Raw genomic sequence first — 23,032 nt, 5'->3', positions numbered from 1 at the left:
TTCGGGACATATGCTAAGAAGCCTTTTCAGAGCTGTAGGCCTAAATTCATCATGAGATGATATGTCCAAGTACTTTATTGCACGGTTCTCCTCCATTAGGCCATCATAATTGTATTCTTCTTTTCCGAGGCATGAACCAGTCATCACAAAATGGCACAAACGAGGGCATCTTTGTGTGATCATAAGAAAAGTTAAATCAGATAACTTGGAACAATTAAAGAGAGTGATTGATGTCAGGTATTGGAGAAAAGACGACAAGTAATCTATACAACTGATCTTTTCGAGTTTTGACTTACTTTCCTTTACATAATAATGTGATTTGATCATTTCAAGTTTTAACTGGTTTTCCTTACAAAACAACTTGGTCTGATCTTTGAAGTTTTGACTTAGTTTTCTTTACATAACAATGTGATATGATCATTTCAAGTTTTGACTGGTTTCCTCTACATAACAATGCAATCTGATCTTTACAACGTTTGACTGATTTTCTTTCCAAAACAAGGTAATCAAGCCATTAAATTTATATTTTTTGATATACTATGCATTTACAAAAATTTACAGCAAAAAAAAAAAAAGGATACTTTGTCCTTCTGAAGTTCAGTTCACTTAATTATTGCTCGGAAACACATGACGTGATTGGCTAAGCATTCGTATATAAATTCAATCAGCTATAAGATAGGATTTGCTTATTTCCTCAAAAAAAAAAGATAGGATTTGCTTAATAACATGTTAACAGTGTCATTATTGAGACCTACTATATGCATATCCCAATATAGAAAAAATTAGCTTAACACTATGCTTTAAAAGTTTCAATAATAATAAGTGACCTATAATTGTTCATTTGTTCACGTTTGGGCATTTAATATACAATTATACACGTAGTAGAAAACATCTGTTTTCTAATATACTCCCAAGGTCTCCATTCGTTTGCTCTTTTCGACTTTTCAGTTTTCGAGTCACGTTTAAAAGCATGAGTAGATACGTTTTAAATCATGAATATCTCCAATGTTATACACAAAAATATCATTAAAAAAACCAATATTCTTACATTACACATTTAAACAAATTTAACAAGATCTCCCATATCTATATTATTTCTTATCGATTAGTGTCAATCTGTTTATGTTCCATGAGTTCTATGCCTGCAAGATCCTACGACATACAATAATGTGTGATTTCAATTGCTGCTTTTCCTCTGTTTTTAGCTCTTAGCCTAAGTACTTAAATGGTACTTGCTACCGTGTTAGATGCTTCGTATTAGATATTGTTAGAACTTTACATTGGCTTGACTATATATATAGTTATTGTCTTAGCATTTAGAGTATGTTACTCACTGATCCTCCTCGGCGATGAGTTCTTCTTCTCCTGAGTGCCGAGACTGTTTCTGTTTCTGACTTCGGTGCACTATTACAGATTGGAAGTTCCCTGTCTAGTTACTTTGAGTAAATTACATTTCTAACTTAAAAATCAACAGGTTTATCCTCAACTTCAAACCAAGGCGAGGTAACACAGCAGAATAAAAGAAATGGAGTATTATCAATTATTTATCATACAGATCATGATTATGAAAGCGGAAATTAAACATTCAGACACAGTAAATTGCAATAACAATCTACTAGTGTACTTATCATTATATACATAATTCCAAACTAAAAGTCTATAACATGTTACACATAAACTCATCTTCATTATTTAAGGGGTAGTTTGGATCCTTGAGAACAAGACAGCCTTGCTGCAGGAAGAGTTTCTGATTTTTGTCGTCTGGGTAGTTGCGAGATGATGACACCAGTTCTCTCAAGGATGGTCCGTTTGCAACTATCCATGGTATTATGTTAATATCCACTTTTTCACAGCGACTTAAGCTCAAGTATCTCAGTCGCTTACACGATTTTACCACTTCCATTACCCCATCTTCTGTCACTTTACTGCAATACGACAGATCCAGGTGAATCAATCTGGGGCATATCCTCCCCAACTTTGTAAGAAATATATCATTTATAAGTGAAAATTTCACAATCAATTTCTCTAACACTGACGACTCCAACTCCAACTCCCTGTCTTTTACAGTGATATGATGGGATCCGATAAAATTCAGTTCCACAAGGCTCCTGTTGCACTCTAGAATATCAGGAACATTCAATTGATCATTGGGTAGGAGATAACAACCATGTATCTTGAGCTTCTCTACTTCGGGACATATGTTAAGAAGCCTTTTAAGAGCTGTAGGCCTAAATTCATGGTGAGATGATAGGTCCAAGTACTTTATTGCACGGTTCTTCTTAATTAAGCCATCATAATTGTATTCATCTCTTACGAAGCTTGAACCAGTCATCACAAAATAGCATAGACGAGGGCATCTTTGTGTGATCATAACAAAAGCTGAATCAGATAGCTTGGAACAGTTAAAGAGTGTGATTGATGTCAGGTTTTGGAGAAAAGACGACAAGTACTCTACATGCTCATTTGTGAGGAATTCTACTCTCCCCAACTCTAAAGATTTAAGAGATTGAGAAGAGTGTTGTAGGAGCCTTGAGATCCCAGTAAAAGTGTAGCTTTTGCAATCTGTTAGAGCCAAGTCAGTAAGATGAATCCGTGCTTCTATTATAGAAAAGAGAAACTCATCCAGTATGTCTACATATTGGAGCTTTAGAGATCGTAAGTTGGTTAGGATATTAGTAGAGCCTTCGACTCCAAATGAATCAATCTTAAGATGTTTACATATGTATGATGAGTTCAAATGATGGCTGTTGTTAACAAGGAATGAAATTCCTTCTTGTGTCACAGAGTTACAATCATGAATTTCAATTTGCTCTAGTAATGGACAGTTTTTTGACAGAGAAATAAGGGACTTATCTGAAATCCGTGATTTATTTGAAAGGTCTATCTTGCGTAATCTCTTGAGCTTGGATGATATATAATCCATCCCTTTATCAGTCACATAAATGATATACGGTGCTTCATCCTTGATAAATAGTTCCTCGAGCTGTGGGAATGCGTCTGCTACTCTGACAAAATCAGCATCCCCTTCTCCACCAGTAAACTTGAGTACTTTCAGATTCTTCATGTTTGAACCCAGCTCCTCTAACCAAACTTTTGGGTGACTTCGACAATATGACAAAGCAACCAACTCTTCCAAGTCCAACCCAGACCGTGCAATCGCTAGAACAGCTTCATCCATGTCTCCTTCGAAGTTACAGACCTGTATCTTCTTAAGGTTCGAGAATCTTTTCAGTAGCCAACAGAGGACTGTGATTGGTGTATAACCTGAGAAATTTATGCTAACTCGTAAGGAATTTGAGATTGACAGAAATCTCTTGCAGACTAAAGTGATTGATTCTTGGTCACTTTCATGTTTAAGACGATTAAAGATCATCTCCCAGCATTCGTCAAGCAATTCTTTGCCTGCTTCTTCTTCCACTTCCATCTGCTCTAATGAGTACAAATCAGATTATTAGCAGCATGAGAAGATGCATTGCTTTGACTTGCTTTCCTTTACATATATAACAATATGATCTATTCAAATTTTGACTGGTCTTCTTTACAAAACAAGGTTATCAATGCAAGCCATTGCATTTTTTTTCTTTGTTATATCTATATAATATGCTTTGACATAGTTTCAATACGTGATTGATCACCTAAATCTTGATATATATATATATTCCCTTAACAATTTACTCAGTCCTTTTGAAGTTTACTTTCCTTAATATATAGATTTGATCAGCTATGAGATAGGATTTGTTCAAAGATGACTAAAGATATCATTATTGAGGCTCACTTATTATATCTCAATATAGGAAAAAACAAATGGAAATTCTCAATGGTAAACTCCTATTTTCTGAAAAGTCGGAAATGGTGACATCCCTTCTTATCCCACTCATGACATAGAGCTAGGTGCAATTTGATTTATTTATTTATTTCCTCATTTTAAAATGAGCAAAGAAATATTAAATAAGCAAAAAATACCCATGGGTAACCTTTTTTTTAAAATATATGGTAATGTGTGATTTTAGCTGCGGCTTTTCCTCTGTTTTTAGCCCTTGGCCTAATTTGTTAGAACTTAAATGCTACTTGCTACCATATTAGATATTTATTATTGAAAAAACAATATTGTTGAGGTAGTTTATACTGTACTGGAAGCCTTAACTTTACGTTGGCTTGACTAATATATATAGTTGTTGTCTTAGCGTTTAGAGTATGTTACTCACTGATCCTCCTCGGCGATGAGTATTTCTGCTCCTGAGTGCTGAGATTGTTTTTATTTCTCTGACTCCGGTGCACTATTACCAATTGGAAGTTCCCATCTAGTTGCTTTTGTTAGTAAATTACATTTTTAACTTTAAAACCAACAGGTTTATCCACAACTTTAAACCAAGGCGAGGTAACACAGCAGAATAATAGAAAGAATAAATGGAGTACTATCAATATATCATATAGATCATGATCATGAAAGGGGAAATTAAACATTCAGACACAGTAAATTGCAATAACAATTAACTAGTGTACTTATAATAATAAACACAATTTCAAACTATAAGTCTATAACATATTACACGAAAACTCATCTTCATAATTAAAAGAGTAGTTTGGATCCTTGAAGACAAGACAGCCTTGCTGCAGGAAGAGTTTCTGGTTTTCATCGTCTGGATAATCACGAGATGATGACACCAGTTTTCTCAAGGATGGTCTGTTTGTCACTATCCATGGTATTATATTGAAATTCACTTTTTCACAGCAACTTATGCTCAAGTATCTCAGTCGTTTACACGATTTCACCACTTCCTTTACCCCTTCTTCTGTCACTTTATCGCAATCCTCCAGATCCAGGTGAGTCAACCTGGGCAGATCCTCCCTAACTTGGTAAGCAATTTATCGTTTATCCCGGAAAATGTCGCAATCAACTTCTCCAACACTGACACCTCCAACTCCATGTCATTTCCGGTTAAATCCTTGATAAGATGGGATCCAGTTAAATCCAGTTTCACAAGCCTCCTGTTGCACTCTAGGATATCGAGAACATTCAGTTAGTTATGGCGTAGAAATAAGCAATGACTTAGGTTGAGCTTCTCCACTTCAGGACACATGTTAAGAAGCCTTTTCAGAACTGTAGGGCTGAAGTCGTGATGAGATGATAGGTTCAAGTACTTTATTGCACGGTTCTTCTTCATTAGGCCATCATAATCATATTCTTCATTTCCCAGGCTTGAACCAGTCATCGCAAAATGGCACAGAAGAGGGCATTTTTGAGTGATTATAACAAAAGCTGAATCAGATAGCTTGGAACAGTTAAAGAGCGTGATTGATGTCAAGTTTTGGAGAAAAGACAACAAGTACTCTATGTGCTCATTTATGAGGAATTCTAATTCCCTGAACCCCCCCAACTCTAAAGATTTCAGAGTTTGAGAAGTGTGCAGTAGGAGCCTTGAGATCCCAGTAAACGTGTAACCTTCACAGTCTGTTAGATCCAATTCAGTAAGATAAATTCGTGCTTCTGTTATGGAAATGAGAAACTCATCCGATATGTCTACATTTTGGAGCTTTAGAGATTGTAAGTTTGTTAGGAAATTATTAGTAGAGCCTTTATAAACTCCAAATGAATCAATCTTAAAATATTTACATATGTATAACATGTTCAAATGATGGCTGTTGTTAACAAGGAATGAAATTCCTTCTTCTGTCACAGAATTACAATCATTAATTTCAATTTGCTCTAGTAATGGACAGTTTTTTGACAGGGAAAAAAGGGACTTATCTGAAATATGTGCTTTGTTCGAAAGGTCTATCCTGCGTAATCTCTTGAGCTTGGATGACATATAATCCATCCCTTCATCGGTCACAGAAATAGCATTTAATCCTTCATGCTCGATATACAGTTCTTCGAGCTTAGGAAATGAGTCTGCTACTCTGACAAGATCAGCATCTCCCTGTCCACCAGTAAACTTAAGTATTTTCAGATTCTTCATGTTTGAACCCAGCTCCTCTAACCAAACTGTTGGTTGCTTGAGTACTTTTGGGCTCATGTTTGAACCCAACTCCTCTAACCAAACTAGTCGTTGACTTTGATTATTTGACAAAGCAAACAACTCTTCCAAGTCCAACCCGGACTGTGCAATTGCAACAACAGCTTCATTCAGGTCTCCTCTGAAGTTACAGAACTGTATCTTCTTAAGGTTTGAAAATCGTTGCAGCAGCCTAGGGAGGATTGAGATTGGTGTATAATCTGAGAGCTTTATGCTAACTCGTAAGGAATTGGTGATTGACAGGAATCTCTTGCAGACTAAAGTGATTGATTCTTTGTCACTTTTATGCTGGAGACGACCAAAGATCATCTCCCAGCAATCGTCGAGCAATTCTTTTCTTTCTTCTTCTTTTTCCATTTCTATCTGCCCAAATGGGATCAGATCAGATTATTGCAACATTGGGAATGTATTGCTTTAGGCTTGGTATCCTTTAAATAACATGCAATATGATCATTGACTGGTTTTCTTTCCAAAACAACGTGATCTGATCTTTTCAAGCTAAGTTTTGACTTGGTTGCCTCTACATAACAATGTGATTTTATCATTTCAAGTTTGGACTGGTTTTCTTTACAAAACAACATGATCTGCTCTTTCAAGTTTTGACTTGGTTTCCTTTACATAACAATGTGATCTGAACTTTTCAAGTTTTTACACTGGTTTTATTTACAGACAAGATTATCAAGCCAGTGTTACTTTTTAATATACTATGCATTGACATAGTTTCAAATATGCGGCAGATTGATCACCTAAATTTGGTTACAAAAATTTACTGCAAAACAAAGTTACTCTGTCCTTATGAAGTTCAGTTCACTTAATTATTGCTCAGCAAAAACACTGTGACTTGATTGACTGATAGCATTAGTACTTAAATTCGATCTGCTATGAGATAGGATTCACTTAAAGACATGCATAATGTTAAGCTAATTTATTTATTTGATTTTTCTATATTGGGACATACTAAGTCTCAATAATGACACCATTAATAATGCTCGTCTTTGAACAAATCCCATCTCATAGCTTATCGAATCTATATATATATGAATGCTATTAGCCTATCACGTTGTGCATAGTTGAGCAAAAATCAAGTAAATTAAACTTCAGAAGGACTGAGTAAATTTTTTAAGGGTATTTTTGAATTCAGATTTAGGTGATCAGTCACGTATTCAAAACTATGTCAAAGCATAGTATATATATTAAAAAACAAATGCACTGGCTTGATAACCTTATTTTGTACATTAAACCAGTCAAATTCGAAAAGATCACATTGTTATGTAAAGGAAACCAAAGTCAAAAGCAATACATTTTCTCATGTTGCTAATAATCTGATCCGATTCCATCCATCAGTGCAGATCGAAATGGAAGAAGAAGAAAGCAAAGAGTTGCTCGACGAATGCTGGGAGATGATCTTTGATCGTCTCCATCATAAAAGTGACCAAGAATCAATCACTTAGTCTGCAAGATATTCCTGTCAATCACCAATTCCTTACGATTTAGCATAAAGTTCCCAGATTATACACCAATCTCAACCATCTCTAGGCTGCTGCAACGATTCTCCAACCTCAAGAAGATAAGGTTCTGTAACTTCAGAGGAGACCTGAATGAAGCTGTTGTTTTGATTGCACGGTCAGGGTTGGACTTGGAAGAGTTGATTTCTTTGTCATACGATCAATATAAACGAGCAGTTTGGTATGAGGAGGTGGGTTCAAACATGAAGAATCTGAAAGTACTCAAATATTCAGGTGGACATGGAGATGTTGATCTTGTCAGAATAGCAGACTCGTTTCCTAAGCTTGAAGAATTTTATATCGATCATGAAGGAGTGTATACTATTACGGTGACTGATGAAGGGGTGGATTACATGTCATCCAACCTCAAGGGATTACTTAAGATAGACCTTTCGAACAGAGCATTTATAACAGATAAATCCCTTGTTTCTCTGTCAAAAAACTGTCCATTACTAGAGCATATTAAAATTTATGAGTATAATAAAGTGACAGAAGAAGGAATTTCATTCCTTGTTAACAATAGCCATCATTTGAAATTATTTTACATAAGTAAAGATCTTAAGATTGATACATTTGGAGTCAATGGCTCTTCTAGTTTCCTAACCAACTTACGATCTCTAAGGCTCCAAGATGTTGACATATCGGATGAGTTTCTCTTTTCTATAGCAGAAGCATGAATTTCTCTTACCGACTTGGCTGTAATAGATTGCGAAAGCTACACGTTTACTGGGATCTCAAGGCTCCTACTGCACACTTCTCAATCTCTGAAGTCTATAGACTTGGGGGGATTCATGGGAGTAAAATTCCTCACAAATGAGCATATAGAGTACTTGTCCTCTTTTCTCCAAAACCTGACATCAATTAAGCTCTTTAATTGTAAAAATCTATCTGATTCAGCTTTTGTTATGATCACACAAAGATGCCCTCGTCTGTGCCATTTTGCGATGACTGGTTCAAGCCTCGGAACAGAAGAATACAATTATGACCGCCTAATGAAGAACCGTGCAATAAAGTACTTGAACCTAGCATTTCATTTTGACTTTAGCACTACAGTTCTGAAAAGGCTTCTTAACATATTTTCCGAAGTGGAGAAGCTCGACCTAAGTCATTGTGAATTCCTACGCCATGATAAACTGAATGTTCCTGATATACTAGAGTGCAACAAGAAGCTTGTGAAACTGGATTTAGGAGGATCCCATGGTATCAAGGATTTAACTGCAAAAGACATGTTGTCAGTGTTAGAGAAGCTGATTTTGAACTTTTCAGATATAAATGATAAATTGCTTATAAAGTTCGGGAGGATCTGCCCCAGATTGATTCACCTGGATCTGGCGTATTGCATTCAAGTGACAGAAGAAGGGGTAAAGGAAGTGGTGAAATCGTGCAAACAACTGAGATACTTGAGCATAAGTTGTTGTATAAATTTGGATATCAATATAATAGCATGGATAGTGACAAACAGACCATCCTTGAGAAAACTGGTGTCATCATCTCGCAAATACCCAGATGATGAAAACCAGAAACACTTCCTGCAGCAAGGCTGTCTTGTCCTCAAGGACACTAGTAGATTATTATTGTAATTTACAGTATCTGAATGTTTTATTTCCGCTTTCATTATCAAGATCTGTATGATAAATTTTTTTTGAAAGAAGATCTGTATGATAAATTGATAATACTCCATTACTTTTATTTTGTTATGTTACCTATTTACCTCGCCTTGGTTTGAAGGTTGAGCATAAACCTGTTGATTTTTAAGTTAGAAATGTAATTAACTCAAAGAAGTATCTAGACATGGAACTTCCAATTGGTATATCAAGCTGACATTAAAATGAGTCTAACATGATCTCATATGACTATATTATTTCTTATAGATTAGTGTTAAATTGTTTCTGTTCCATGTTCTCTTTACCTGCAAGATCCTAACATACATAGTAATGTGTGATTATAAGTTGCTGCTTTTCCTCTGTTTTTAGCCCTTGGCCTAAGTTGTTAGAAGTTCAATGCTACTTGCTACCATTTTAGATGTTGAAAAAACAATGTTCATCAGTTGGTTAATACTTTGGAAGCCTTAACATTAGGTTGGTTATAGACATATAGTTGTTGTCTTAGCGTTTAGAGTATGTTTTTGCTTATCCTCCTCGGTCATGAGTATTTCTACTCCTGAATCCCGAGACTGATTCTGTTTCTGAATCCATCCGGTGCACTATTAATTACCGATTGAAATTTCCCTGTCTAGTAAGTTTCTTGAGTAAATTACATTTCTTACTTAAAAAAAACAACAGGTTTATCCTCTACTTCAAACCAAGGTGAGGTAACAGCCGTAACACAGAAGAATGAAAGAAAGGGAGCATCATACAGATTTTGATCATGAAAGCAGAAAAGAAACATTCAGATTCAGTAAATTGCGATAACAATCTACTAGTGTACTTTTTACAATATAAACAATTTCAGACTATAACTTATAATGCATAGTGGTCAACATATGAATCATATGAGTATTCTAAACCCTTAAGGACAAGACAGCCTCTCTGCAAGAAGAGTTTCTGGTATTCGTCGTCTGGATACTTCTGAGATGGTGAGACCAGTTTTCTCAAGGATGGTCTAATAATCACTATCCATGCTATTATGCTGAAATCCACATTTTTACAAGAACTAATGCTCAAGTATCTCAGTCGTTTACAAGATTTCACCACTCCCTTTACCCCTTCATCTGTCACTCTCCTGCAACCCTCAAGATCCAGGTGAATCAATCTAGGGCTGATCATCGCTAACTTTGTAAGGAAATCATCTTCTACCCATGCATTCCTAGCTATCAACTCTTCTAACATTGAAGATTCCATGTTTTTCCCGGAATATTTTAGATGATGGGATCTACTTATATCCAATTTCACAAGGCGCCTGTTGCACTCTAGAATATCATAAACATTCAGACGATCAGAAAGAAGGAAACAACAATCGCGTAGCTTTAGCTTCTCCACTCCAGAACAGATGGTAAGAAGCCTTTTCAGAACTGAATGGCTAAAGTTTTGATGTGATGACAGGTCCAAGTGCTTTATTGCACAGTTTTTCTTCTCTAGGCCATCATAATTGTAATTTTCTCTTCTGAGGCTGGAATTGGTCATTTTAAGATGGTGTAGACGAGGGCATGTTTGCGTGATCATAACAAAAGCTGACTCAGATAGCTTGGAACAATCAATGAGCTTAATTGATGTCAGGTTTTGGAGAAAAGGGGACAAGTGCTCTATATGCTCATTTGTGAGGAATTCAACTTCCCCCAACTTTAAAGATTTCAGAAATTGAGAAGTGTACAGTAGGAGCCTTAAAAACCCGGTAAATGCATAGTTTTTGCTATATGTGAGGGCCAAGTCAGTAAGTGGAATTCGCGCTTCTACTATAGAAATGAGAAACTCATCCGATATGTCTACCCATTGGAGCCTTAGAGATCGTAAGTTGGTTAGAAAATTAGTACAGCCTTTGGTTCCGAATGATCCAATCCTAATATATGCAAATAAGTGTAAGGAGTTTAAATGATGGCTATTGTTTATAAGGAATGATATACCACTTTCTGTCACAGAATAACAATAATGAAGTTTAATCTGCTCTAATAATGCACAATTTTTTGACAGCGAAACAAGGGACTTATCTGATATATATGGTTTAGGTTGTTTCTCCGAAATATCTATCTTGCGTAATCTCTTGAGCTTGGATGATAAATAATCTATCCCTTCACCGGTCACAGCAATTGTATGATAATCACCTCTATTACGACAGTCCCCAATCTGCAGCTCCTCGAGCTCAGGGAACGATTCTGCTACTCTGACAAGATCAGCATCTCCCTGTCCACTTGCAAACCTCAGTACTTTCAGATTCTGCATCTTTGAACCTAGCTCCTCCAACCAAACTGCTGGCTGTTTTCGATCATGTGACACATCCAACAACTCTTCTAGGTCCAACCCAGACCTTGCAATCGCAACAACGGCTTCATTCAGGTCTCCTGAAAAGTTAGAGAACCGTATCTTCTTAAGGTTTGAGAATCGTTGCAGCAGCCTAGAGATGGTTGAGATTGGTGTACTAACTCGTAAAGAAGTGACAGGAATCTCTTGCAGACTAATGTGATTGATTCTCGGTCGCTTTCATGCTCAAGACGATCAAAGATCATCTCCCAGCATTCATCAAGCAATTCTGTGCTTTCTTTTTCTTCTTCCATTTCCATCTGCTCTTAATGGGATCAGATCAGATTTTTTTTTTTATTTTTTTTTAACAGCAACTCAAAGAAAACTAGCTATTAGCAACATGAAAAGTTTTATTGCTTTTGACTTGGTTTCCTTTACATAACATTATAACAATATGATCTCTTTGAATTTTGACTAGTTTTCCTTTACATAACAATCTTATCGAGTCAGAGCATTTTCTTTTTAGAATATTACGTTTGACATAGTTTCAGATACGCGGATGATCACCAAAGTCAAGATACAAAAAATTATTAAAAAAAACAAAAAAAGTTACTCCGCTTTTCTGATGAAGTTCAATTCACCTAATTTTTGCTCAACTGAAACACATGACATGATAAGTTGATACCATTCGTAGTACTTTCAATCAGCTACGAGGTATGATTCGTTTACAAACGTGTTGATTGTTTATATAATTTATTAATCTTAGAAAACATAAATAAACCTATAATTGTTCATTTGTTCACGTGTGCGCTACAATACTATATAAATTTTTAATTCTAAGCCAAAAATTATTGACATGTTTGCACAAGAAAGCAAAACATGTTATTTTGTAAACAGGTTATTGTATTCCCAAAGGACGTTAATGACCTATCAAGTATGCTTCGTAAAAGGCAATAATATAATGTGACTTTTGGGAGTTGGATTAATTAAATACCAATAGTTGAGATTTGCAAATGTGAGGCAAGTTGGCTAAAAGTTAACACAACACCGATTTAACTTGATAATACTCGTATAATATTGGATCGGGTGAGTAGAACGCACAATTACTTTATCATTATGACTCCGAATTGGTTTGAAATGAAACGAAACTTTTTCACTGCTTCTATAAAGAGTTGTTTCGTTCTCCATCGTTTGATTTAACACAACATAGAATGAAACTTTAGGTAAATTTTATATAAAATTGCTCCTACTAGTTTCCCAGAATATTTTTTTTCAGTTAAATTTGTTTTCCATTAAACTAAATAAGGCCTAAAAAGTGCAATGCAGGAACTGACAAAAAGAGTAACAAATATGGAGTGATTTAGTTAACAAATGAACAGTACTTTGTATATATGAGCTATGAAAGAATGAAGTCAACTCTGAACAGTTGCATTTGTACTTGTTTAGACTCTTTAGAGTACACTAGACAGTTTCTACTTAAATCTTTAGCTACAAGTAATAAAGTTGGCAAACATGTATGTGTCATGTTCCCGTTTGGACTCGTTTTCGATTTTCCTTTCATGCATAAAATGCAACATATCTATGCATAATGTGGGATAATCTCATAATATGATTAAATGCTCGGGTCATGTTCAGTTTTGTTTCATGTAGTGTTGAATTCGTGTCTTGCTCTCAATACCTATATGTTCATGTCATGCCGATTCCAATTGTGTTGCAACATCGTGTTGGTTCCAATGTTGAAGATGAATCAAGGGTGGGCACAAAAGTACACAACTACACAAGGGCACCAAGATCTTAAATCGAGCTTGGGGTGAGTTGCATGAAGACCAAAGTCAAGAAAATAAAGCTTTTACGAAGCTGACAGGAGGACAACTCCACCTGTTGTCCTCATCTTCACTAATCTCAAATTTTATAAGAGAATAATAACACGTCGCCATGTACAAATAAGAAAAATAAAACCCTATTTCTAGCTGCTCCAAGATGAATATGAATAATGGATTCATATAATTCGCATATCAACTAAAATGGAAGTATATTTGTTTTATTGTTTTAGGTTCAAGGAATAAATATATCTGAAGAATGAGCATCTGCCTGTTAAATTGGTCAAACGAGAGAACTTAGCAAACACACCACAATACAGTAGAAACTAAAACAAATCAAATCAAGAGAATAAAATTTTGATTCTTCAAAAGATATTTCATCATTAACACAAAAGAGAACACCTGAGAATAGGTACTCCTACTGTATATACCATATGTTGCTCTGACCCAAACATGTTTAATCTCTAAACGGACTTGAGTAAATACATATACCTTAACTGCACAATCGAACTTGAGTAAATACATAGCCAGAGCCTAAACCTGCATACAGTTGAAAAAACAAAAGGATCAAGATCATCTTCTTTTGACAGCAAAAATAGACCGATAGTCTGACAGATGATTCACATTCACTCTCACACCGGAAAATAGGAAATAATGTGTCAATCTAATCAACAAACATGGAAGCTCGAGAGTAATGACCATACCTAGATAGAAAATAAGCCGGCAAACAACTAACTCCTGCTCTGCAACTTCATGCATCATCTTTGTTGTTGATCAGAACCCGATGGTCCTACTGAAGGTGTAGTTGGCCCACTGCCTGCTGATCCATTTTCCATGGGAGGGGGTACACCCCATTTTCCTTCAGATTCAAGCGGCTCGAATACATGAACACCACCATCCGAAAGTCCTACCGCAAATTGATTTGCTTCTTGCGGATGTGCAGCGATGACAAGCGGATGGACATTAGAGCTACTGCAATACAATAATTACGGAATAATCAGATGTATAACAGCAATTTGCTAAATCATACTAGAGCATCTCAAGAAACTTGATGTCACCATTAAAGCACTCAATAGCAAAATCTTAATTTTGAAATCTATTTTGATGACCACCTCTCACAATCTCACATGCCTCCCCAACCCCCAACCTTCCCCTTATTGGTGTTGAAAAAGGAATGTCAAAGTATATCAACCAAATAGGAAAGTTCCATAACTCATCATCGTACACACTACTACCAAATAGGAGCATGGAGCCTAATTTTCTTCACCAGCACTAATTTCAACAGCAACAATACAGATTCTTAAACTTTTTCATAGAATGAAAAGTTGCTTGTTATCATCTCTCAGCAAAGAAATGCTATTCCAACTGTCAACACTGCTAAATAAGTAAATACGTACCTGACATTGGCTGGAAGATATGCAGAAGGATTAATTCGACATCTTAGTCTGAGATTTGCAGCACTGAACACACAAACAGTTGCATCCAAGAAGCTGGCGTATACCAGTTGACTATCACAAGAAAATGTTGCATGGGAGATTGGAGCAGAAGATTCACGTGGAACCCACTGAAAAACAGATAATAAAATTCAAAAAAAGAAAAAACATTAGTACAAAGCATAATAAGTAAAGACTTGAAGCCATCGTTTCATGCTTGGAAGATGACACACCTGCTTTACACATTCTAATTGTTTTGTTTCAAAAATTGCCAGCTGAGTTTCATGCACAACAAGGAAATGTATTTGGTCTTGATGAAATTGGACACGTGTATCTGATGGTGCTGTTGGTGCCCTTCCTGCAGGAAGCTGCAGAAACTTTGACCTTTGCTTTTCCCAGTTATCTGAGCCCCATACACATATCTAGACATCACAATAAAATCAAAAGATAGCGATGAGCAAAGAGGCAGTACAAATTCATAGAAGGTTTTAATCACCCTAACCGTTCCATACAAACAGCATATACAAACACAATCCATGTACTAGTAAATTCAGGAGGATAGAAACTCTTTAGTATTACATACCTGAGCATCGGCACCTGATGAGACCAGAACATTTAACGAATGCGAGAAGGCCAAACCAGTTATTCTTTTTGAGTGACCTTTCAGCTTGCTTTTAACCTGCACCAAATAAGGAGATCGTCAGTGTCAATTTTGAACTAAATTATCTGCAAATATTACCATAAAATTGCAAGATACCTCATCTACTCGAACGTTATATATCTGAATAGTAGAATCATCCATGCCAATAGCAATTATATTGTTATCTTGAGGATGGAAAGCAAGAAATGTTGCTGCTGGTGGTGGAGGCATAAAGACCGTCATTGTCTGCACTCAAATGAAAATTAGAAAAAAATACATTGGTAAAGCGCAAAATAAAACAAAAATATTCAATAACAAGCAGGAAGGTAGACTATGTGCCATTGGTTACCTTAAAAGTCATCATGTTGAAAAGGGAAATCTTCCCTCCGGATGCAGACATTACATACGAATCATTCTTGGACAAAGCAAAGCAAGGAACAGCCTCTTCAGGACTTGCATCAGAGATATCATTTGTCATCAAAATACCACTAGAAGGTTGCCAGAGCTGAGGTGGAACATTAGCTGATGCCTACGCAGACATACTAAGGTTACATACAGGACTTTTTCATGCAACCAGCAAAAAAAAGTAACATAGGTGGTGTATATTACAAGCATACCTTCCCACTTGAGTTACGTTCATTCCTCTGCCATTTCCAAAGCAAATGAATTGCATTTGAAGCTAATGCCAAGATAGCATTACCTGAGTTTGTATAGATCAGTCTAGAAATCTGCATCACCGTGCACAAAAAAAAAAAAAAAAAAAAAAAAAAAAAAACTCAGTAAACGTAGCTCATTGTATACCCTTTTTTGAAAGAACATAAAAACGAATTAATACTGTCAGAAGTTCATAGCAAAAGCAGCAACAATGTTGTTCTGAATTTCGCATCCTCCAAATTACATCCAAATATCTACAAGGCTACAAGTTGAGCGGACATGCTATATACAACGTTCACAGCCTATTTGTACTGTTGTAGACTATATGCAAAACCTCAAGACAAAAAGACAAGGATCTCAAAGATATGAAATCTTGAAGAGTATCCCTGCCTCCAGACTTTAAATAATCTTCAAGTGATAAAGAGTCCAGGAAAACTTTCACAGGTCTCGACATCAGCGATCCAGAAGCAGACTAAGTAGTTCAATGCACTTATGCAGGTTCACCTCCAAACTTAGGCCACGTACAACTTCACATCCAAAGATTCTCTGTAAACTTTCCACAGTTCATTAGTGTCTGGTTGCATGCCTTTGTTCAGATATGGGCACTAGTCAAAGTCCCTAATTCTCCAGAAGCGTCTCCTTCAAGGCATCAACCATCCATTCATAATGCCTCCCCTCCCCCTCCCCCCCCCCCCTCTCTTCTTTTAAGATTAAAAAATAAAAAATATCCAATGGTAGAGATCTATTTTAATACATATAATGTCTTAAAGCTGATGAACTAGCTTGAAATAAGCAAATAACGATTACTCATGGGAAGCAGAAACACTCTATTTCCTTCCCTCTTTGAATTGTAGCAACTGAAGACTCTCACACATCAACCAAAGCCTCCTAGAGGCTTATAGTATGCTGATTAACAGGTTAAAAACTAGTGAAAGAGCAACAAGAATTTCCAGATAGCAAAGAGATCTGCTGCAAGGCACATTCAAGCAGATAGGGAGCATATCTCAGAGATCTTGTCTAATCTCTATAAAATAAATGTTAATAACTATACCTTAGCTGCTCTCATGTGTTCAGGGAGTCGCAATGAACGACACTGAGCTGGTTCACTGATTTCACAAAGCTTCCAGATCTTTGATTTGTCATTAGTTTCCTCAAGAATTCGCGATTTTACATCTCCCATGCTTCTAGCATCTCCATTCTGTACAGAGCGGTTGTAGATTTGTAAACAGACAATAAAGTGCTCAAGCACTGAACTAGCCTTCACAAACCAATAATTAAAAAATGCAAAGCGGGAAAAAAAGGATTTGCTAAAAAGATATGGCAAGTGTATCTATACTCAAAGCAAATTAAATGTTGCTCAGACACACGTTACAAACATACCATTCCACCCATGGAAATCATAGGGGCACTTCTGTCGGGGAGCCCAGAACTAGTAGCAGCTGCAGCGGCAGCGGCAGCAGCAGAAATGGGATTGATTGAAGGCTGCAAGAGAAGTCAAATATTAGCTATGAGGTTCCCAACAGTAGTTACATGCAACAGAAAATAAATCTCTAACTGTAACCTTTGTCAAAGATTCAGATGCTCGGGAGGAATCATATGAAAGATTTTCATATGTCCGTAAAAGCCGGAGGCCATCAGAATTAGCCACAATTTTTATTCCATTTTCACTAGCAGAGATTGCTAAAAGTGTACCATCTTTGTTGAAGCGGATACGTGGACTTGCCTTCAAAAAAAAAACATTGATAGTAACATTAGTAAGTTAGCAAGAGACATGCAATAAATTACATAATCTAATCTTTGCAACTACAACAGACAACTTACTGGAAGTCCTCCATCAGCATCAATGGAAGTCAACAGCTGCACATTGTCCATATCCCAGAACTTAATAGAAAAATCATCACCGGCAGCCAAATATCGATTCTTAGTCGTATCAAACTGAACAACACCTAACGATCTTTTCCGAAACCCTTGATAGGTTCGCTTCACAGCACCTTCACTCTCATTCCATTCAACAATATGTGACTCACCATCTTTACTGGTACCACATGAAAAAAGCCTGCAGTGACCAACAAAAAGTAATATGAAATAAAATAAAACAAGAAAAAGGGCAGAATTATGTTAAGCATATACAAATCAAACACAAACAATACTACAACATTCTGTGGATCTACCTGGTCCCATCTTGACTATAAGCCATTGTTGTGCACCAGCGGCCTGGAGCATCATAATCGACGCGAGAGCCCAGATTGTCATACAACCAAGCTTTAATCTTCCCATCGACAGCAGTTGAAAAAATAAACTGCTCCATAAACATGCAAAATCAAGGCACCTTAACATCACAAAATCATACAAGCGAAAAAATTCATATATATAACACCGAAGATTATTATGGTAGCAACCTGTATGTTTTCTTTATAATGTGGGCACACTGAGTAAACAGGAGCCTCATGGCCTTCAAATGTATATTGCTTTGAACCGGTAGCAGCATCCCACACCTACATATAAAAAAAAATAAGGATAAGTATGGATTAAATATTCATAAATGTGGCTTAAAATGGCAAGCAAGGATATGGAAGATGAAAAACGAACTTTAATGGTCTTGTCATCCCCACACGTGATAACACATAGTTGTTTATTAGGAGTAGAAAAGGCAATATCGTTCACTCCTCCAGCATGAGCATCAATCTGCATTTAAAAACATGTTAAGAAAATAGCACATCTAAATTTGAACAGTGAAAAAACTCATAGCCATCATCTTCCACTCGGGATTCTGGTTGTTCTATGTACCTCTAAATGTTGCCGTACATCTTCATTACCATGATATGAATATATTTGTACAATGTGCCTTGAGTATGCAACCCCTGTCACACAAATAAATAAAATATAAAGATAAATATATATCAACTAAAGGATATACTTAATACAATTTAGCAACACATAACTCATAATAGAAACTATAAATTCTCTAAAGCTCACCAAACAAGGATCCATCAGGGCTCCAAATCACACGGTTAACAGAAACAGCAGGATCTTTGACTAGAGCTGACTAAAAAGCAAGGAAAAAAAATAGAAATTATACAAGAATTAGAAGCAAGGTGACAGCAGTTAATAAGTCAACCACTCAACCATAGAGATTATTTATAGAGCAGGGAATTCTACATGTAATGCAAATCAGAAAATGAATACCTGCAGAGGCATTGAGCACGTACTAAGATCCCAAACTTTAAAGTTTCTTAAGACCAGCCTTTCACGGGAGCCAACTTCCCATAATGCTATGTCTCCGACATTGGTGCCAACTGAAAGAAAAATAAAAGAGTGGCAAAAGTCAGTCATCCAGAACAAATCATCAAAAAAATCCATAATGTGAAAGAAATGGACAGAGACTAACCCAGAAGTAGTGTCAGCTGAACAGGATGAAAATCCATACTCACAGGAGACGACCCCTGATTCAAAGTCCTAACAACACTTTTGGGCAAATCATCAGGTACATTGAATGGCTGAGTATGACCATGGCCTGGAAATGACACTGGCAGTACATTGACAGGAAGATTAACCTGCACCAAAGAAAGCAAATTTGATTTTTAAGAAAAAAGTATATTCTGACAAATTTAATTTCCTAAGTCAAATTACAGAAGAAACAATGAATACACATAATAAATATAGTTTAAAGACCTCATCAGATATTCCTATCGGTCTTGTTCTCTTGGCAACATGATCAGAGTCTCCAGATGGATAATCCATGGAAGAATTTGTAGGAGGAGTCCTTGGATGCTTCAATGCAGCTAGGAGGACATCAATAAATATAACATTCATAAGGATTAACAAATTATCAAATGCCAGTAAAAGGGTACGGATTTAAATTTTCCACCAAATTCAACAAAACATTAAAGGTATCAACAACAATACCAGGCATTGACGGAGCACCAAGCCCAATAGGTCCACCAGATACAGCAGGATGAGTTACAGTAGAAGGATTGGACATCCATCCAGCAAGAGGGGCTGGCACTTGAGCAGGTGTTGGCTGAAAAGGCTGTAGGCGTTACAGATATATTGTCATGATCATGGATCAGTCAAGGAAAAACCATATACAACAAATCAAAACCACTATACCCACCCCATGTGCACCCAAAGGTGGAAAGCCTCCTGCTTTTGGCAATGAGCCTAATAGAGGATTATTAGCAGGCGATGGAGCACGAGCACCATTTGGTTGTCCACAAGAGTGATCCACAAACAGCGTCTTGATATCTGGATTCGGTCTAGGGTTTTTACACAGTTGATGCTGCCAATTCAAGCTGCAATTGAAAGTCAATTAAACAAGTGCTCAATGGTTGATACTGATAGTATAAGTCATCCAAGTAAGGACAAACTAATGGAGTGAAGCAATAGAAAGCATAAACTACTATTTAAGCCAAGTAAAAGTATGCTTCTCAATGTCAGAAATATATTCTTCAGCAGTCGCATAAAGCTTTGTTACAGTTTCTTGTTGTCAACCATATGTTTTTTCGAAAACAATCATGCTTTAAATTTGCAGTTACTCCACTGCAACAACATTTGTAAATGGTGATTAGCTGCTACATTGTCATCTCAAGATGACATGATACAAAAATCACTAAGCTATGAATGCTACATGACCAATTTTAACAGTTGTACTTTACGACAACAACAAAGCAACATGGCAATGCCTAAAATTCATCATAAATATTCAAATCCAGCAATTCACAGAACAAAATCTATCTGCTTTAATGTTGTACCTCTGATTGATCAGGGTTCGCAACCTAGAATTCTTAAGATTCGGAAATTGCAATTTGTCACGAAACAAGGGATTGGCTTCAATTAGCTTCTTGAGTTCAACCAACATTATTGCCCTTGCAGATTTTGTATCTCCATATTTAGACAACTGCTCATTCTCTCTGTGAACAAAACGCGACAACTTCAATGCCATAGTTCCCAAATCATATAACATACAGAAACTACTCACCACACAGCATAATACCTGAAATTCTCCAGTGTCAACAGTTGAGTAATTTCCTTAAACAACTCTTCATTAAATGAAGCAAAAACCTTCAGATCCTTCACAAGTATATCCACTGCCTTCGATCGATCATGCCTGCAACAAAACCCAATCGACCACATTTCACATTAACACCAGTAATATCACACTTGCAATCAACCAAACTGCACATATAACACAAAAACTCACTCGTCCAGTGCCTCTAAGTACTTTTGCTTTCGGATTTCAAAGAATATCTTCATCGAGTATCGGTTATCATCAACTTTCGTAAACCCCGAAAGATACCTCTCAACCTCATCCCAATTACCATTATGCACCTCATCCTCAAAATACTTCATATTAAAGAAAAACCCAGATTCCTGTTCAAGCCTAATTATTCATAGGCAAAAATCATAACCCATTTCAATTTAATCATCATAAACATAATTAACAATAAAGCAACCAAATTCATAGCAAAATCATTTCTGTAAATATGAAAAATGGTATGAAAAAAACTTACTTGTGAACAGTTTCCTTAAACTTTTCTTCATCTAAAAACTGTAAAATCAGGAAAACAAGCTCTCTACTTAGAGATGACATCTTAAACTGCTCTTTCGTTTTTCCACCCAGAAATTCCGTTATCTCCTCAAATTTCTCCAGATCTGTAAAACCCCAAATCAGAAAACTGGGTAAATTAATTGATATAAAATTTTAAAAAAATAAATAAAACCACCATAATATCTACCAGAAATAAACAATTATTACAGTAAACAAATAAAAAATATTCCCAAAAAAATTAAGAAAATAAAAAATTCCCAAAAAAATAAATAACCAAGAGGAACAGTTAGTAGATTAGATTTGGGATTTATTTATTTTTTACTTTACCTAAACGACATTTTTCAAAAATCGCCGACAACCCAGAAAAAAGAGGAGAGAGAAGAATAAAAATTAGGGTTCTTAAAGATCACCAAAATTAAAGCTGCTTTCATAGCTTAAACCCTATCAAAAATCAAAGATGCCAAAATACCAAACTTGGTTTTTTTTTTTTTTTACTTTAATCAAAAACAAAATTACAAAAATAAAAAATACTACTTTGAAAAAAAATTAAATTAAATTTCAAAAAAATAAAATTAATAATTGAAGAACACAGACCTAATATCTTACCAACAGCAGAAGAAGAGATCCATAAAAATCCCAAAAAAAAATTAAAAAAAAAAAAAATTGGTGAAAATTTCTCTTTCTATTACAACTTACTTTCTCTCTCTACTTACAACTTTCTCTCTCTTAAAATGGGGGTTTAGACTTCTAGAGAGAGAAAATTAAAAATAATGATGGATGAAGAGAGAGAAAATAAAAGGATGGATGAGTTTGTTTTTGCAGGAAAATAATGTTTTTGTGGATTTTTATATAAGGAGACAGAAAGCTTTGATAAGATAAGTAACTTCTCCCGTCAATAAAAAAAAGATAAGTAACTTCACTTATCTGATAAGTGCTGCTTCTTCTACTTATTTTGTGATAGGATACGTAAGTTAGATTATAATTATATGTGGAATATTTTTTTATTTATTTGTGGTGGGCCCCACTTCGTTTTTTAAAAAAAAAAAAAAAGAAAATAAAATTGACGAGATATAAAATTGACGAGTTTATCGGCGCGGAATCTTTAAGGTGATGAAAGAACAGGCTGTGTGGATTTTTATTTGTTTTAGTAGTGCGGAGAAATGATTCTGTACAATCAACCACACTGTAAGTGGTACTGTAACAAGCAACTGCTCCAGTAGAGTCGTACTTTGAAATTATTTTAAACAGTCAACTTTTATTTTTTTTCATTTACATTTATTATTGTCAAAATTTATGATGGATAAACTCTTTCTGCTTATTTTATTTTTCATAATATTTGCAATATTTTATTTTAACAATAGTTTTACAATAACTGCAAAACTTTTTTAGTTTTGGTAAGGACATATTATGTGTATGAGTATATCATTTTATTTTATCTCTTTCTCACTAACCTCATTTGCATAAATATTTATTATTTCGACGAGGAAATATAATGGATTAAAAAAAAAGGTGGATTGATATC

At 35.7% G+C, this 23,032-nt stretch overlaps 6 protein-coding genes across 7 annotated transcripts; 2 read left to right on the top strand and 4 right to left on the bottom strand.

Annotated features, from left to right (window-relative positions):
- Positions 1-1,657: 1,657 nt before the first annotated feature.
- Positions 1,658-3,424, bottom strand: LOC110698950 (F-box/LRR-repeat protein 20-like). The gene has a single exon (XM_021876453.1). The coding sequence runs from the start codon at positions 3,422-3,424 to the stop codon at positions 1,658-1,660; it is 1,767 nt and encodes a 588-aa protein (XP_021732145.1).
- Positions 3,425-5,021: 1,597 nt separating this feature from the next.
- LOC110698949 (F-box/LRR-repeat protein 2-like) lies at positions 5,022-6,374 on the bottom strand. The gene has a single exon (XM_021876452.1). The coding sequence runs from the start codon at positions 6,372-6,374 to the stop codon at positions 5,022-5,024; it is 1,353 nt and encodes a 450-aa protein (XP_021732144.1).
- Positions 6,375-6,388: 14 nt separating this feature from the next.
- Positions 6,389-8,199, top strand: LOC110698947 (F-box/LRR-repeat protein 2-like). Its single transcript, XM_021876451.1, has 2 exons — positions 6,389-6,423; positions 7,512-8,199. The coding sequence occupies exons 1-2, from the start codon at positions 6,389-6,391 to the stop codon at positions 8,197-8,199; spliced, it is 723 nt and encodes a 240-aa protein (XP_021732143.1).
- A 267-nt stretch (positions 8,200-8,466) lies between these two features.
- On the top strand, positions 8,467-9,102 carry LOC110698946 (F-box/LRR-repeat protein 20-like). Its single transcript, XM_021876450.1, has one exon. The coding sequence runs from the start codon at positions 8,467-8,469 to the stop codon at positions 9,100-9,102; it is 636 nt and encodes a 211-aa protein (XP_021732142.1).
- An 879-nt stretch (positions 9,103-9,981) lies between these two features.
- Positions 9,982-11,729, bottom strand: LOC110698945 (F-box/LRR-repeat protein 2-like). Its single transcript, XM_021876449.1, has 2 exons — positions 11,599-11,729; positions 9,982-11,482 (listed from the first exon to the last, which is right to left on the bottom strand). Exons 1-2 carry the CDS (start codon positions 11,727-11,729, stop codon positions 9,982-9,984), a joined length of 1,632 nt encoding a protein of 543 aa, XP_021732141.1.
- Positions 11,730-13,550: 1,821 nt separating this feature from the next.
- On the bottom strand, positions 13,551-22,267 carry LOC110698614 (protein TOPLESS-like). 2 transcript variants are annotated; one of them, XM_021876079.1, is made up of 27 exons: positions 22,117-22,267; positions 21,473-21,614; positions 21,163-21,342; positions 20,956-21,069; positions 20,714-20,872; positions 20,077-20,254; positions 19,869-19,992; positions 19,635-19,744; positions 19,351-19,516; positions 19,149-19,258; positions 18,939-19,008; positions 18,750-18,823; positions 18,552-18,647; positions 18,362-18,457; positions 18,134-18,261; positions 17,784-18,018; positions 17,524-17,685; positions 17,343-17,444; positions 17,014-17,160; positions 15,926-16,036; positions 15,658-15,837; positions 15,426-15,554; positions 15,252-15,347; positions 14,902-15,090; positions 14,633-14,799; positions 13,940-14,207; positions 13,551-13,775 (listed from the first exon to the last, which is right to left on the bottom strand). In XM_021876079.1, the coding sequence occupies exons 2-26, from the start codon at positions 21,550-21,552 to the stop codon at positions 13,994-13,996; spliced, it is 3,417 nt and encodes a 1,138-aa protein (XP_021731771.1). In that variant the 5' UTR covers positions 21,553-21,614; positions 22,117-22,267; the 3' UTR covers positions 13,551-13,775; positions 13,940-13,993. The 2 variants fall into 2 exon arrangements, with proteins under 2 accessions (XP_021731771.1, XP_021731770.1); XM_021876078.1 differs by having other exon boundaries at positions 22,105-22,249.
- Between the last annotated feature and the right edge of the window lie 765 nt (positions 22,268-23,032).

This window comes from Chenopodium quinoa, unplaced genomic scaffold (genome assembly GCF_001683475.1).
Source record: "Chenopodium quinoa cultivar QQ74 unplaced genomic scaffold, ASM168347v1, whole genome shotgun sequence".
NCBI classification, from domain to species: domain Eukaryota; kingdom Viridiplantae; phylum Streptophyta; class Magnoliopsida; order Caryophyllales; family Amaranthaceae; genus Chenopodium; species Chenopodium quinoa.
Note: the sequence above shows the minus strand (reverse complement) of the source record. Positions and strands in the feature narration are given on the sequence as shown.